Here is a 16,080-nt window from a genome sequence, read left to right on the forward strand (position 1 = left end):
TGTAATGATTCCAAGAAGAGAAGTCAAGCAAATGCCTGATGAACCTACCTCGGGAATAGAGCCTATTGCATGGACCTGTTCAATCAGCTTACAGTAGGACTGAAAAAGCAGCAACAGCTGAAAGTGGAGTTTGTAGAGTCTTTGACAGAGCTCCAGTCGCTGAAAGGAAAATAAACATGGTCGTTGTCAAAAGGCCTTTTCATTTGGCTAGTTTTTCCTCTTCTTAGGTATTAGCTCATACCTTATCAGTTATAGTTCTACATTTGGTGGATTATAAACACACTACTGTAGAACTACTGCTAAATAGACAGAAGAAGTGGGGGAAAAGGATTACAGTAAACCCAAGTTTTGCTTTTAAAACCAAACATATTTGAAACTACATAGAGGAACAAGTCTTCCAACTTACAGCCAGAGATTCCATTTGCTACAAAGCAAGCATGTTACAGGACAGAAAAGAAGTAGGGAAAACAGACAATCAAAAGAAGGGCATGCAATCCTCATTGTGTCCATATAAAAGTGGGTGAGTATTGGCATGCAGAGAGGAAAAAAAGTGAGGGTATGTGCAAATTAGAACCGACAGGAAGGCTGGTAGTTGCTTTGAATTAAAGGTTCCCCGTGGAGTTTTTTACCTCAAGCAGGGCTATGGATCTGTTTTTCTTTTAGTGCGTCACTGTTTTGTTTATTCTGTGCACACTAGAGATGTTAAGATTCACCGATTCGCATCGGTGCACCGGCATAAACGTTCAAGATGCGAGTGCACCGGTTGAAAGAGTGCACATCGGCTACAGTTTGGGTTGAACTCGCGATGCATCGATTGCGTAGCGTCTTTGCATCGGTAAAAAACCGATTCATTCATATAAAATCCCCTTATCTTGTCAACGTTCAGCAGAGACGATCTTTGATATTTGCTTCGCCACTACGGAGAACGAGAGTCTCAGTTATCAACACACACGGAAGTTGAGGAGAAAGAGAAACACAGCGCAGCGAAAAATACCTACAAATCAAACGTTTGGCAACACTTCGGATTGTTCAAGAAAGACGGTGTAATAGTCATTTATGCTATATAGTTGACCGCAGGTCATGGAGAGTAATAAGGTATCCGTAGACCTTTGTATGAGGTATCTTTATTACTTAACAGGTCTACAGCCATGATACATAGATCCGTCCTAGATGCGGACTTGCATACACACAGTATCACTCCGCAGCCGCACCCCATCAGTAACGTCCTGATGGTATATGTGCGCGGCACTATTACTACAGACGGTCAACTTGAAAAATCACTCGCAAATTGTTAACGATGCCGAGCCGCTTTAAAGTACACAAGTAGTACGAGGAACTTAGCGACGCACATAAAGAGGCGACATGGGGTCTGCGGCTGAAAAGAGAAACCTGAAAGTGAGACATATGAGTTAAATCACTCAGTGAGGTGTTCTGTCAGAGAGAGGTGTTTAGCTTACAGCAGCCTGTGACGGCCAATAATAATTTAAATGTCTTCCTTACTGTAAGCAGTTATGAAATACCTGTTTGTGAAAGGTTATTTGTTTTCTTTATTGTTCAGATAGAAACCAATGCTTTCTGCTCACTAGTGTGTTAGCCTCTGAATGTTAAGCACATCAGGCTGGCAGCTGTATGGGCATTGCTCTATGGTAGCTGTTATTTGCACATTGTTAATCATGAGCAATGCATCCTTACATTGTTTAACTGTGAGGTGTTATACAATTGTACTCTGGAGAGCTTTTAAAGGTAAAAAAATAAACGGCATGATGGGATGTGCAGTACCAAATATGTAAAGCACTTTTTTGTTAATGTATGATTTGCTGCATATAAGGAATAAAACAAAAATCCTCTGTCGTACCATATTGAAGTATCATTATTTTTGCATCGTGTTGAATCGCATCGTATCGCCCCGAATCGCATAATGTTGAATCAAATCGTATCGAACTGTATCGCAACAGGGGTGAATCGTATCGCATCGCATCGCCTGGTGTTTCAAAGGTATCGTTAATGTATCGTATCGTGGTAACGTATCGAGATGCGCATCGCATCGGCCTCAGTGATGGAGATGCACATCCCTAGTGCACACACTTAATGACATTCATGCACATGAGCAAACACAGTTGACACACTACACATTCCTGTCGATGGTGGCAAATTATTCTTCTAATCTACAGATGGCAGAAATGTACCAAAACTGTTGCAATGTGACAACAAAAGGAGAAGAAGACCTTATGCCGTAAACATTGATGTAAACAATGCTGGATTAAAGGGCAATGTTGTTTTTTAATGAAAGGAAATTCACTTGGTACTTTGAAAGAGCAGAATACACACATTGCATTGTGTTAAGCATCACTAAATGAAACCATAACTTGTTTGTTTACAAGAAAACTCCACAGGGCAGCTTTAATCAAAAATGACAAGTGAAAAAAGTCGAGCAAAGTTACAGTTTTGTCTGTTAATTAGCGCTCACTTTCGTGAGAATCTCTGAGCTGTTAAATATTGCAGAAGTTTCCATTTAGCATTTTCCTTCCCTAAGTTGTCAAGTGAGCGTAATTGTTTACATACAGATCAAATGCAACTTAGGAAAAAGAATTACCACAATGCAGATTTGAATGAGGTAATCAATGTGACATGCAGCAACTCAGGATTGTCTTTACATAGTATGAGGAAATTAGAGGTACACTCACAGAGCTACAGTTTCACACAGAGATTGTAATGCAGAGAGTACAGTATGAGAGGTCAGTGGAAGTTAATCTTTTCAATCATTTTTAACTTAATTCCATTCTAACAGAATAACGTTTGTTTTTACTAAATCATGCAGCCTTTTATCTTTTTGCACAGTTAATGAATTCATTAGCTTAAAATATACAACAGTAGTTTACATTATCATTCATTTGATAAACGCCAGCATATTAGTATTAAAACTTATATTTCTAAAAAGGTAAGCTTTTACCTTATCCTCATGCTCCGCTGGTTGACATGTTATCACGGTTCCCCCAACACTCCTGGTGAAGGTGGCCTTACAGTTACTCAACCACTGTAGGAGACAACAGAATGATAACGTAAACAAATCAATGACCACACACAGGTGACATTCAGACGAGAAGGCTCAATATAAAATGTCCTTACGGTGAGAGCTGCCTCCTTTCTGTTGTTGTAAGTGTCGAGATACTCTTGAAGTTCCAACACGCTGAATTTCATTTTTTCCAGCAATCCATAAGACATAATCTGTGAAAAAAGAGTTTTGTTTAATCACCGCTAACGTGACGTACAGTTTCAGAAAAATATTTACAACAGGAACATCTCAGGTTATTATGGAGCCCCTAAAGGCACATGAAAAAAACAACAAAAAAAACAGAGAGAAAAAAAAAGTCAGGATAACGGGTTAGTATCTCGTGCGCACGAGATATGAGATTTTTTTGGGGCAAAAGTTACCGGTGCGCCAAGGAGGAAGTGAAGCGCACAGGACACAACCATTTCATTGCAGACTGTTATGTTTACGTGGGGAAATGACAGTGCATTATTTGAGATATATTTCGTACTCAGACTTCACTTTAAAGACATTTCGGCCAGGGGCGTGTGGTCACTCCAGGAGGCAGCGGGACGTGTAACTCAGAGAAGAGCAGCACCAGCGCTCAAAGAGCTTTTACGCACCGCCTACTCTGTGTTTACCTTCATTGAACAGCTATAAAGAGTGACCACAGGCTGTTACGTTTTAACCACACACACCTCTACACACACACCGAACTGTCCGATTACTCCCCCTTTTTGTTCGTTTTATGAAGGAGATCGCCGGTCATCATGACGCATGACGGGCGGACTGTGACTAAAAATCAGCCCGTGAATCCAGACTTAATAAAATTAAGTCTGACTTCAAAATATAGTCTATCTCAAATAATGTATGCTCTGTCATTTCCCCACGTAAACATAACAGTCTGCAATGAAATGGTTGTCTAATGTGTGTTCCACTTCCTCCTTGGTGCATCGGTAACTTTCTAGAAAAAAACGGATTCGTTTCTCGTGCACACGGGAAACAAATCCGTTTTCCTGACTTTATTTTTTTTTTCTCTCTCTCCCTTTTTTTTTTTTTTTTTTTTCCCATTTCCCTTTAGGGGCTCCGTAGGTTACTCACTGTGTCTGCATCAATAAATAGAGTTGGGCACTCTGAACATGATGTCAGCATCTGAGAAGAGGTCAAAAGCTTTGACCCTAGTCCTTTCAGGCCATCACCAAGGTAACTCACAGCGTCACAGGTCAACGAACAAAATTTGGTCTGGATGTTCTGCAATGCAACAAAATCAGGCTAGCGTTGAACATTTTCAGTCACATTATTTAAGGCATTTACATTCTGTCATTATTTCTACCCTGACATTCTCCCTGGTCAGCTTTGATAAGTCAAGTGAACAACATCTGCTTAATGAATCTCTTTACGTTGTCGAGTTGAAAGCATCCACGCATTGCCCTTTCTCTAAAGGTTAATCATCCAGATAATTAATCCTGTTACCCTTTTAGTTTAATTATTCAGTTTGACAAGACACAATGTTAATGGAATTGATGGCGACGCTGTAATACCTGAAACAGTGATGAAAAGACATGAAAAGTGTAGACTGCACAGGATCCATCCGAGTCGGTTATAAGCTGGTTGACATGAGTCCGCCAAGCCTCCTCTGCATCATCGCACACTGTTGGCTGGAATGCAGCGAGGATGGCGGAGAAGAAGGGGGATGGTGGGGGGGAAGATCGGGACTCCAGCATGTCGTCTCTCTCCTCCTCTGAGACACTAGGAGGACACAAAGCCATGATATTGGTGCTGTGTCTAACAAACTTTATCTATTAGTGACACAAGTTTTAAGTAAGTACCTGGGTAAGCAGCTGTCAAAGTCAGGTTCTCCTTTGTAATCAATGTTAACCATGTTTATTGTCAAACTGTCACCACAATGAAATTCAAAGGGTGGTTCACTGATGGAGAGAGAGAGGTCGTCCTCGTGGACATTGGTGTATTCATGTTCTTGCTAAAAGAAAAACACACAGAGGACACTCGTTTCTCAGCAATTTGGCAAAATGAACTCGTCATGAACAAATACTGAGACAGCATGCAACAAAGGTTATTATTAACTGGATATGTTCCCTCGTTTAGGCTTAATCATTAAACAGACAATTTTGTTGGTAAAATGTATAGACTGACCTTGACGTGGGACCCTATGGACACTCCTTGTGATGTTTTTCTTTTATTTGGTCAATTTAGTGTGCGTTAATTGTGCCAATTCAATAGATTATAAAATAATTTACTTCAGCCAGCATTGCGGCCCTGCACACTCATGTTTTGGGACAGGCAATGTGTAAACCTTTCTTGACCTCCCACATGCCAAGAGTTTTATTAGTTGTTGCCCCCACAGAAGCAGTAGGTATACACATTGCCTTAAACAGACAGACATAGAAAGGAAGACCCTTGTTTTTCTATTGCTGGCTACAACCCCCTAATACTGCCACAATAAAAAAAACGCCCATTATATCCCAAAGCATTATAGGTTGCCTGTTTGCAGAGTTTTAGTTCATTCCCTACTAGCATGCAATGACTTAAAAAAACAAGAGAAGACCGCCACATGCACTATTCTTAACGGAGGAAATGTAGAAAAGTCACAGCGACATAAAATAATACTTAACGTAGACTGAACCCAAAGCACATACAACATTCAAGACATTTCACAAGAAAAGATGCACCAGAATAGCCCCCTATTTGGCAAAGTTAGTAAAGAACTCTAGTATGGAATTGTGAGTGGTTCCCAGTATCTCAGACACTCTGAAGCCCTTATTCACCCGCTGCTTCGAGTCCTCTGGCAGTTGGGCCTCGAAACTAGGATTTTTGGTGTTCAGGGGAGTTGAATCAGCTGAGGTTGTGTCAAAAAAGGCAGAGGGAGAGTCCCTGTTACTGCTCTCTGAGGTGGGAGACAGGTTGACCATCTGCAAGAGACAAAGTCGTTGTTGGAAGCTTCTCTTAATAACACATGTCATTTGTTGCATGCTCAACAAACCATCTGATTGGTGTTGGACAAACAATAGCATGGGGACAATATTGTTATTTTTAGAAATGTTAAAATGACGTTTGATGAAAACTTAAGTAAAAGTTACATGATCATTAAAATGTAGAACGCCCTATCACCTTAGGAACAAGATATGCTCAGCAAACATAATAATAATATATATTGTGTGCAAAGCTAAAAATAACCTGAGGGTGGCACAAGAGTAAAGCTTGTGCATTTAATTCCAGATAGACTTTAATATGTTTCGAGAGGATTGTGGTTAAAATCACAATATTGATTATGATCTATTACGTTTTTGTTGCCTGGATTTAACCTGTTAAGCCCCAAGCCTGTTTTTCAGGTCTCAGGCTCGAAAATGACATTCCCAGAACAAATGACCATATCTTCACTTCTAAAAGGGGTAAATTATTAATCTTGTTTCTCAATGTAAGGATAAAACTGTTAGTTGGATGTAGAAAAGTCAGAATCAATATAGCAATCTTTTATTTTAAAGTAAATTCAGATTGAACATAGTAAAACAATTTGAATGACAGTGTCTGTCCAAAAAAAAAACATTACTTATAGTGAAAACCACCCTTTGAATGATGGGATAGTAGACTAAAAGATTTAGGAATCCAAACTATAACATATAATAAGTACCCTGTATCAAGATTGATGCAAAACAAGTGACATTTGATATTCTTAGAGAGGTTTGGCAAAAACAAAACACTTCTGGGTTCATTTGGGTGGATTTGCCATATTTCTGGCACCCCTCGGTCGATTTTGATGATTGACACCTCTTTTGAACCGTTAAAGCCAATAGAATCGAAGGGGAAGTCCCTAAAATCCACCTAAACATTACCATTGAGGAATGAGAGTGATGCGCATGCAGTTTGCCCAAACCTAAAGCTACGTTACACTCTGAAAACGAGGTTAAAGCCATAAATATGAAGATGGATTATCAGTAATCATTTCAAAGGGACACAGAGACATTGGATTAACCTTCAGCAGCGTTTTTATCGTTTTAATGCCATTGAACAAAACTTTTGATCAGAAAAACAGCAAAGGTAAGACATATTTGCCGTTTTGGCTCCGTAAAGCTACGTGGTTTGTTGTCTGGGTTTGCCTTCGGTGCCCTGAGTTTTGGTCGCACAGTGATGATACTTATACCTCTAGAATCTGTGGAATCTCAGCTCAGGATATCTTGTTTGTGCAGATCCGATAAGTAATAAAGTATTTCTATCGTGAGTTCTGTGTGCTAATTCAGAGGCTTGATATTACCCTTGTGTTTTGTTTAGCTAAAAATGGTTAATAATGTGTGATAGCTGTGTTTCTTCCCGTTAGGTGGGTATGACACATTCATAGTTTGTTAAATGTTAAGAAGCCCTCAGACGCTGTTTCTTGCAATATGTTGCGTTTTTCACCCGGTACCGGGGGCATCGGGCTTAACTGTGCAAGTACACATTTCAGAATTATAAAGATGTTGTTGTTACAATTAAATCTAATGGGAGAATCCCACAATTAAATGTAATGTGTTTTAACTAAGTCTAAAACCTGCACCCTGTGCTAAGGATCATTTTCAATATTTGTTCCCCTTCTCAATGACATTCATTATTGGCCTACAAACAAAGGTGAACTTACAAGTTGAGAGTGGGAGAGTATCTGGCTGGCGATCAGGGAGTCTTCCTCCGACGACTCGTCTGAGTCTTCATGGGGGATCTTGCTGAGGCTGGGCATGCTGATGGACAGCTGACTCTCCTCCAGCGGCTGCAGGTCACTCCGGTCCAGACTGTCCATGGAGCGTCTGCGCACGCCCCAGTTGAAGTTGTCTACAGTCTCTCCCTGCAATAGAGAATGGCTTTGAGTTACCAAGCAACAACAAGACAAGAACACTCTCTTCTCTAACACAAACACATGCACACCCACACAAACTGGATACACTGTAATACACACACATTTACACAACCATGCAGTGCATGTTAAGGGAGGGGGCTGTTTCTTGTCTCTTCAACTAGACATGGTTCTGGAAGTCAGCCAACTTCCACATTCCACCAGAGCTCCACATCAACTCATCAAACAAGAGAGACTTCCTGTGGCGACTAGCTTAATGGATACAACTCGCAGAAAGCAACAGCTTTGACTTTGATATTTACGATTACAATTTTTTTTTGTATGTGGTCTAAAACCTTCCTTACACCTCGTTAGGCTTTTTAACTAATACAACTGTCTGCGTTGCACTATGTTGACCACAGCAGTTGTTTTAGTTTTCAGTCTATGTGATATTTTAGCAGGCACAGGGAGAACAGCTGACACTGTGTTCCAGGGTACAAATCAGATATATGTATATATACAACGTCCTGCATGTTACTGTGTTTTTTAAGATTTTAAAATGAAACAAAGGGACATTCATAATTGAATGCAACATAAGTGATGTTAAATTCAACCAGTTAAAGCGACAATCTTCGCAGCATAAATGTATAAAATAGTTAACATAAACAGTAGAACTAAGGTGCATAGCTCACTGTTTGGCTTGCAAAAATAACGATTTAAGTGTGATGTGTATTAGATAACTGACATCGAACACAGTTTATTTGACTTCTCTAAATTGAGGTAACATACAATCCACAATTACATGTACAGTGCACACTAATAGATTTAGTCAGATATGCAAAGTTATCAAAGGGGAAACAATGTAGTATTTGTCAACTGTGTGTCATATATGAAAACTAATACTTTTTTTCTCTTATGAACCAGAACAAAATATTACACATTTAAATCACCTGAAGGTACGATTATCAGCTAAAGAAATAGGTAATCCTGGTGAAAGATATCTCTTGTTGACATGCTTTTATGGTACTACTGGTCCTTGAGAGTTAAGAGGATATGTTTTACACCAAATTGCACAAAATAGCAGAACCTGTTTGTAAATTACATGGCATGCACACACGTTTTCTACTCCTTGACATCAGTATAACTAAATGATACTGCACAAGCATCAATCATCACAGCAAGAAAAATGGTAACATGACTAAACTTACCTGTAACTCCTACATTAGCATAGACAGAAAACAAAACAAAAAGAAGAGACCCCATTACAAAGAGCAGGCAAACCTCACCCAGTACACTTAGAAATGCTCTTGTTCTTGGAAAAAATGTTAAGATCTTTTTGCTAATGTCACTAATCTTTTGTCTTACTGGTTACAAGTTTGACAATATTGTTGTCTATTAAAAGCAAAAGGAAGTAGGAAGGAGGATACATAATTATCTTTAGCACTGTTTGAGGTCCTGAAACTCACCTCCCCGTCTTCAAGCTCCACATCCAAGAAGTCAAAGTCTCTAAAAACTCTGAACTGCTGCTCTGAGGTGGTGTCGTCCATGCTGTCCGGCTCCCTTGTCCCGTCATCGGAGGACACCAGGCTGGGCTGGTGCTCCATGAGGTCCAGCTCCCCACAACTGGAGAAGATCACCTTCACAGCAAAACAAATAGACAACATTTTAACAAGACTTTGGACTCTTCTGAATGGATGACAATTAAGTGTTAAAATTCATAGCAGTGCTAAAATAAAGTGTATCTTACTGAAGGGTTTTTTGTGAGCCCCACTTCTTGTCCACACAAAGACAACACATTCACCAGCTTTTCCCGTGTTCGTTTCTGCAGAGGGCAAGAGAAATTAAAATATATTGAACAAAACATACAGATTACCTTTTTTAATGCCATAAATAAATTAGGTAATATTGTGTAAAAGAAAAAGAAGAGGAAAATAAGAAATATAAAAAGGGGAAAATACATGAAAAGAGAACAAATTAATAATAAACAAATCAATAAAAAAGTGTTAAATTGGTACCACTTGCAGCCATTATCCAATTAAACATTGCCCTTACCCCTCACTCATATTAGTGACAGCGGAAGTACAAAGACTATGAAGATGTGCTCACCTGTGAAGACTGAGGCCTCTTCCAGCTGACCGGCACCAGGACGTTGTTGGAGGTGGATCCAGACGAGGTAGAGGAGGTGCTGCGGGTCACTGCTGTGGTCCTGCTCTTCACATCTTGGCCTGGAGAATGCTGCAGGTCATCAAAGCGCCGACCAATCACAGGCGTCTAACAGCGTGGACACAAACAGACACGTGCAGGCAGAAACTTTGATGAGTCAGGGGAAGTTTTTAGAAGAGAAAGTCCGCCTCTGCTTAGTCAATCCATGCCTCAGGCTCCATAGCAACTTCTATCTCTTCTTGACTTAGACCGTTTCAAGATGACCGCCCAGTGATCAATGTTTCAACATAACCCGAATGTATCTTTTATCGATGTTCACAGGTTTTATTCCACTCGGCTTGCATTCATGGAGTATTTGAGAGAAAAACGTACTGACTTTTCCTCTGCCTTATCCCTCAGTCAAAAAATATCTGGAATTCTCAGAAATACAAGTGGTTTGTCCAGTGTGTCTCCAGTTCAAAAGCACACGCTGTTGGCTATTCGCTAAAACTCACTGAATCACATACAAAGGACGGCAGCAAAGGGCTGACATCATTTCCTGCCATTCATGAACGACACAAATAGCTCCCTGTTCAGTTCCCACACATACGCCACGCTGTCTGTAGCTTTGACATCAATTTCCAGCTCCGCACTGCTTGGCAGATTGTGTTTACCTTTCAAGCTTTCAAGCTAATCTCAATGGGTTTGTTCAATAAGAAATATCAGCATTAAGGAAGGGGAAGAAGTGTTTTCTTTCCAAAAAGCTTAACGAGACTCCACAGAATGGCAACAGGCACCACACCCTGAAAATACAGGAACAAATACAGGGAGAAATACATGCATTAAGCTCCCCTCAGGCTACTTTCAAACCACAAACACATTAAAAAGAAAGTCGGGGAAAGGGTCCCTTACCTCAGAGATGTCAAAGTGGAAATCCAGTGTTTTCCCAGGCAAGGCCTTTGAGGAGCGGTCCCACACGCGGCTCATGTCCTCGTAGGAGAGGTCACTCTGCGGGAATGAAGGCTGCACCAAACTGGCTGACCGTGAAACCACCAGCTTCAAGATATTTAGCGCTTCTCCCCAATGGACAGTCTATAGACAACACAGACATAAACACACCAAATCAGACAAAAACCCACACAACCTTATGTTTAGACAGAAACAACCACAAATATCTTTCTGTCTGTTTTAATGTGCTTCTATTTTTGGAGCAAGTGTCCTGGCAGTGTGCAGAAGGTAAGTGAAGGAAAATATGTTCAGTATGAGAATAGGCAGAGGCCTAGCCTGCAGCAAAAGGGCAGACTGTTTATAGTTTGGGTGTGTCTAAAAATGTACTGCGCTGACACAAGACCGCTTTTTTTCTCTTTTTCCCATGAACACTTACAAAAGGAACAGGAAACTCGAGACTCTTACTCAGAGCCCAACGCCTAAAGCTTTCCAATGATCACATCTGATGTAGTTGATACATGAATGTTTTCACTTTCTGAGCACATATTACTCAGAAAGGGAATGTTACTACATCATTATCCTAAAAATATAAACAGCTATTAACCAAAAAGCAATATAAGTTTTACAGTCACCACATATTACAAGTAATCATCTGGAGCAGGACATTTATTTAGGTATTGATGTTTTATTTTGACTTACCTGGACAAATTTCTCAATTGTCTTGAGCACCTCCATGTTGAAGGGTTTGGCTTGTATTCCACTCAGATCCATGTGACTTAGGAGGCTGTAGATGATTTGTAAAAGCGTCTGCTGCATACTGGGGAGACCCTTCTCCAACAGCTGTTACAACCAAATGAAATGCCATTGATTTATAAAGTGCTTTTAAGAAGTTGTGATATTAATAATAACTGTACAAGAGTAAGGCTGCACAAACCTCTGCCATGTAGGTGACCAGGTTGAGAGTGATGTCAGAGAAAGCTTCATGAAGATATCGACACACCACATTCACCCAAGAGAAGCAGTCTCGTGTGTAGGAGTGTGTTTTATACAGAGTCATGACATGAGCCAGGTTGGAGAGCTTAGCGTTTTTCTCCTCAAGGCATACCTGCACACACAAAGTGCATCAGCTTAAAACATATTTAGCTTTCAGCGAAAAGGAGGAGGGAAACATGAATAGAGCCAAACCTGGGCGATCTTCTGAGCAACATCCTGACAGAACTGCGTGGGACCATCGAAGTTCTGCACGAGGTGTGGTAGCAGGCAGAGCACATTCAAAGGAAAACCTAAAGAATTAAACAAACACATTTATTCAAGATATACTTTAAGATACTTCCTAAACCAAACCTAATTGTATTTACTTTTATTTATTTGCTTTTTCTAAAATATTGAATTTTCTTAATCAAATGTACTGTATAACTACTACTGTTATAATTTGTTCGTTGTTTCATTTATTTTATTTTATTTTGAGATTGTGGGGTGGGAAGGATATACAGCAGCCATTATAAAGCTGCTTTTTCTTACTTCTCTGAGAATCAACAGTCATATTATCTGTCTTTAAAACCCTGTATCAATCTACTCCTATAGTGTACCTATGGCCTGTGACGTGTCCACGACAGGCACTCGTGACACAGGAGTGAGTTGGCAGAATAGCTGAAGCGTGAGCTCAGTGGTGGAGACTGAGGTGAAGCCCTTCAGCAGCAGCTGCTGGAGCCCAGTGAAGCTGCTCCACTGAAGCTGGCTCTGCACTTTCTCCAGCTTCTCCCTGTTCTCCTGTTTGTCCAGCGACATGTGGCCCAGCAGCTTATTCAACAGTCTCAAAGACATCTGATACTCGAACTCAAAGTCTGACTCCATCAGCGACACTGCCACCCAGAAGATGGTGGCCAGCAAGTTGCTGGGGTGGTTGATGTTGGTTGGATCGTTGATGTTGTCTTTGGATGAGGACGGGCTGCGCATCTTGGCCAACAAAACCTGCTGTTCACAGGCTTGGATGCGGTCCAGCGTAGCGCTGCGAGGTGGATCAGAACACCTGTCCGCTTCTCCAAACTTCTTAGGGACAGAAGAGCTCCTCTGATGTCGGCTTCTCTCTTCTCTCCTTAGATTGAGCTGCCCGGTGCTCTTCCTGTTTGACAGCAGCTTGAGACTGGTGAGGAAATCTGGAGACGAGGCTCTGGAATTAAAAAGACAAAACAGTACATTACTGAGACTACTTCTTTTAACATAAACCTTATTTCAACATAAATGTGAAGTAGCCACAAACCTTGTCAAGATAGCCATGAGATCGTTGTTCTTGAGACATTCAGCCAAGTTATCCACTACAGATTCCAGTGTAAGTAATACCTCCATCACATAGCCCTGAAACAGACGAAAAGAGAAATTACGTCCTGTGGAGGATTTCTTGTATCATTAATTTATAACAAAACAATTCATTTCTGACAAAACTAAATAAAAAACGGATTGATTTGGTTAATATTATATGGAAAGATAGACCAAGGATCGGCTGATTAGAATGTATGATAATCTTGGATTTCAACCATTAGACGATTATTAGTTTTAATGCTGCGTTTATGTGCTCAAAAGAGGTTCAAATATCTGAGACATCAAACTTTGAGTGCTAAATAGCACTGCATTTATTTGCTACATCTGCGGAAAAACTAAGTATGATACAGTATAAGTTACTAAGGCAGTTTATTTTTATTTTGAATACTTCCTTAGTTTCTTCTTTACCAACAAGTCCTAGTATAAACCATTTTGGTTATGGTCATCTGACAGTGAAATGAAGATGCAAAAAGACATTCCTACATTGATAACCCATACACGCTTGAACCAATCAATGTCTTATGCTCTGTTATCTACATTCACATGCAACATGTAAACACACAGCACTAACCTGCACTTCTTCTGCATGTTCGCCTACTACTTCCACCAGCCGTGAGAGCAGGTTGGAGACAGCGTGGGCAGAGATGGGCTGCCGGAGGGCCCGAAACACCTGGAAGGAGCGTCCGGCGTAGTGACGGGATGAGCTACACAAGGCCGTCTGCAGAGCCACGTCACTGAGCTGCTGCTCCAGGTGGAAATCTAACAAGAACACACACAACAATGTGCTTATGAAAATGAATTGTGATTTAGCTGTAAAGACAGAGTTCTGTATTTGAATTCATAAATAATACTGTAAAGATTATATTGAAAAGTTACCTGACTTGGACTCTTTGAACACAGATACTACATGTCGCAAAAAGTTTGTCAGCTGACCCGTGCTTTTGGAAATTTGGTTCTTTGCTGAAATGTCTTCATGGCACCACAGTGATCCATATGCTCTATAAAACAACAGTTTAAAGGTTACTTACTACACAGAGTATATTGTCTTTGTGTACATCTGCTATTGGAGGACATGGGACAACAAGCTGAATATTCAAAATAACCTGCATTCCAAGTACTGTTTTTGCGGAAAGGATTTTCCATAATTATGCTCTGGCAAAAATGCATGTGTTTGGAGGAAAGCAGTACTTAGCATACTATCTTTTGTTTTCTTGCATTATTTGTGAAGCATGTACTGTAGGCATGAAAGAAAAACAGGTCTCCTTACTAATTAAAGTTGATTAATTGATCAACAATTGGTCATTTTTGGGGCGGAATATTGTCTGTACTTGAACTAGCAAAAGCTATTCTAATTAACTAATATTCTATATTTGAAATGCCCGGTTAAATAACTTCATTAAAATATAAAATGTATTCTACTCATTTAGTATATGTTGCAAAATGCATATCACACCACTAGGGGGCAATCTACACCATAGAGATCTACACCCAGAAATATAGAAAAGCACATCAGTGGAGGATATCTTCGTTGTACGTGTTGCATTTATTCTGTAAAATACTTCCAGCCTTTTTTTTCAACCTGTAACTATAACTCTATTGTTAGAGTTGTACTTCTGCAATTGATGGAAGCTGGAAATGATTAACTAACAGGAGCATACTATATCAAATCAATACCTTGTGGTTAAAAACTCAATGAGCTTGTTAGTCTTCTCATCCATTTTATTGGGAGCCACCAGCTCTTCCACCTCATGTGAGATCTCCGGCAGGTTGTTGCTGCTGCCGCCAAGACTCAGACTGGACGATGTGGAAGAAGAACTCAGACCAGAATCTGGCACCGGAGACGCTTGACACTCCCGCAAAAAGTCAACACATCCTCCTGAAGACAACAGGAGAGCAGGTGTGTGATCAGAAACAGGTTCCAGTGGTTCATGTGGATGTTACATTTCATTTCCCGTAACAAGAGAACCTGTAGGGAGCACCGTGTGTATTAAAATGTTTGGAATTTTTATCCAAACTGCCTTTCTACTGACGGAGGTGTCAAGTTTAACTACTTAGTTTTAAAGTGAAGATTGGAGGGAACATGTTACAAAGATGGGGGTTGTTTTCTTTTGATTTACATGGTAGTGTTATCATTGTGTGGTATGTTTGGGAAAAAAACAACACAATTCTTGGCATACAAGTTGTATTGAAATGGTCAAATGGACAGAGCATGTCTAGACGTTTGTAAAACAAATAATCAGCAGGGGAAAGAGGGGGGGGGGGGGACCAGCATATCTGAGCCCCAACAGATGGGTAAGAGGACAAAAATAGAATCATGGAATGCTTTAATCAAGACCTTTGATATCCTCTGTGCTCGATATTGCTTTTGTTACAGGGTCAAAATATTTTCTCCCCTGATAAGAAACGTATTCATCCTCTGAAAGGAATGTGAGCCATTCTCTCTTGTTGTGGAAGTTTATCAGAACAATGGGTAAAGCCAAGCTGCTCAGTGAACAGGTCTACTTGAACATTTCAGTAAAGATGAATGTATTTGTACACATCAAATCAAACAAGTGAGTAGGATTAAAAGACATTATTATTTACCTGAATGTGAGTACTCCGGCTGAAGGCTGGGTTTGCAGGTGAGGGTCTTGGTGCCGTTGATCTCACGTGTCTGCAGTAGGACTGAGGCGATGGCCTGGAAGTTGCTGTTACAGGACAACGTGATGAGCAGGTGCAGGAGGAGACGCTTGCTGTGCTCGAACACCTCTGGACGATAGTGATCCATACCTGAGGAGAGAAACAGAACAGTCAGCCTGTTTCAGCGCACTGTGGACTCAAACAC

At 40.4% G+C, this 16,080-nt stretch overlaps 2 protein-coding genes across 6 annotated transcripts in view; one reads left to right on the plus strand and one right to left on the minus strand.

The window, feature by feature from the left end:
- The window catches only part of LOC307038037 (stromal interaction molecule 1-like), a 358,279-nt gene that overhangs the window by 69,082 nt on the left and 273,117 nt on the right, over positions 1 to 16,080 (plus strand). The gene's annotated exons all lie outside the window — the stretch shown is intronic.
- frya (furry homolog a) overlaps positions 1 to 16,080 on the minus strand; it is a 53,282-nt gene that overhangs the window by 1,972 nt on the left and 35,230 nt on the right. For 4 of the 5 annotated variants that reach the window (XM_079675641.1, XM_079675638.1, XM_079675639.1 and 1 more), the window contains exons 39-59: positions 15,840 to 16,025; positions 14,931 to 15,132; positions 14,133 to 14,254; positions 13,828 to 14,015; positions 13,198 to 13,292; positions 12,527 to 13,107; positions 12,123 to 12,220; positions 11,872 to 12,042; positions 11,637 to 11,777; positions 10,902 to 11,081; positions 9,954 to 10,118; positions 9,595 to 9,669; positions 9,314 to 9,484; positions 7,659 to 7,859; positions 5,815 to 5,958; positions 4,858 to 5,009; positions 4,570 to 4,777; positions 4,130 to 4,279; positions 3,127 to 3,225; positions 2,951 to 3,034; positions 49 to 159 (exon numbers count right to left, since the gene is read on the minus strand). In XM_079675641.1, the coding sequence (XP_079531767.1) occupies positions 49 to 159; positions 2,951 to 3,034; positions 3,127 to 3,225; positions 4,130 to 4,279; positions 4,570 to 4,777; positions 4,858 to 5,009; positions 5,815 to 5,958; positions 7,659 to 7,859; positions 9,314 to 9,484; positions 9,595 to 9,669; positions 9,954 to 10,118; positions 10,902 to 11,081; positions 11,637 to 11,777; positions 11,872 to 12,042; positions 12,123 to 12,220; positions 12,527 to 13,107; positions 13,198 to 13,292; positions 13,828 to 14,015; positions 14,133 to 14,254; positions 14,931 to 15,132; positions 15,840 to 16,025 (3,524 nt within the window). Of the gene's footprint in view, positions 1 to 48; positions 160 to 2,950; positions 3,035 to 3,126; positions 3,226 to 4,129; positions 4,280 to 4,569; positions 4,778 to 4,857; positions 5,010 to 5,814; positions 5,959 to 7,658; positions 7,860 to 7,894; positions 9,065 to 9,313; positions 9,485 to 9,594; positions 9,670 to 9,953; positions 10,119 to 10,901; positions 11,082 to 11,636; positions 11,778 to 11,871; positions 12,043 to 12,122; positions 12,221 to 12,526; positions 13,108 to 13,197; positions 13,293 to 13,827; positions 14,016 to 14,132; positions 14,255 to 14,930; positions 15,133 to 15,839; positions 16,026 to 16,080 lie in introns of those variants that run through there. The other variant, XM_079675642.1, reaches the window with a different exon arrangement.

This window comes from Notothenia rossii, assembly GCF_949606895.1.
Source record: "Notothenia rossii genome assembly, chromosome: 4".
Lineage (NCBI taxonomy): Eukaryota > Metazoa > Chordata > Actinopteri > Perciformes > Nototheniidae > Notothenia > Notothenia rossii.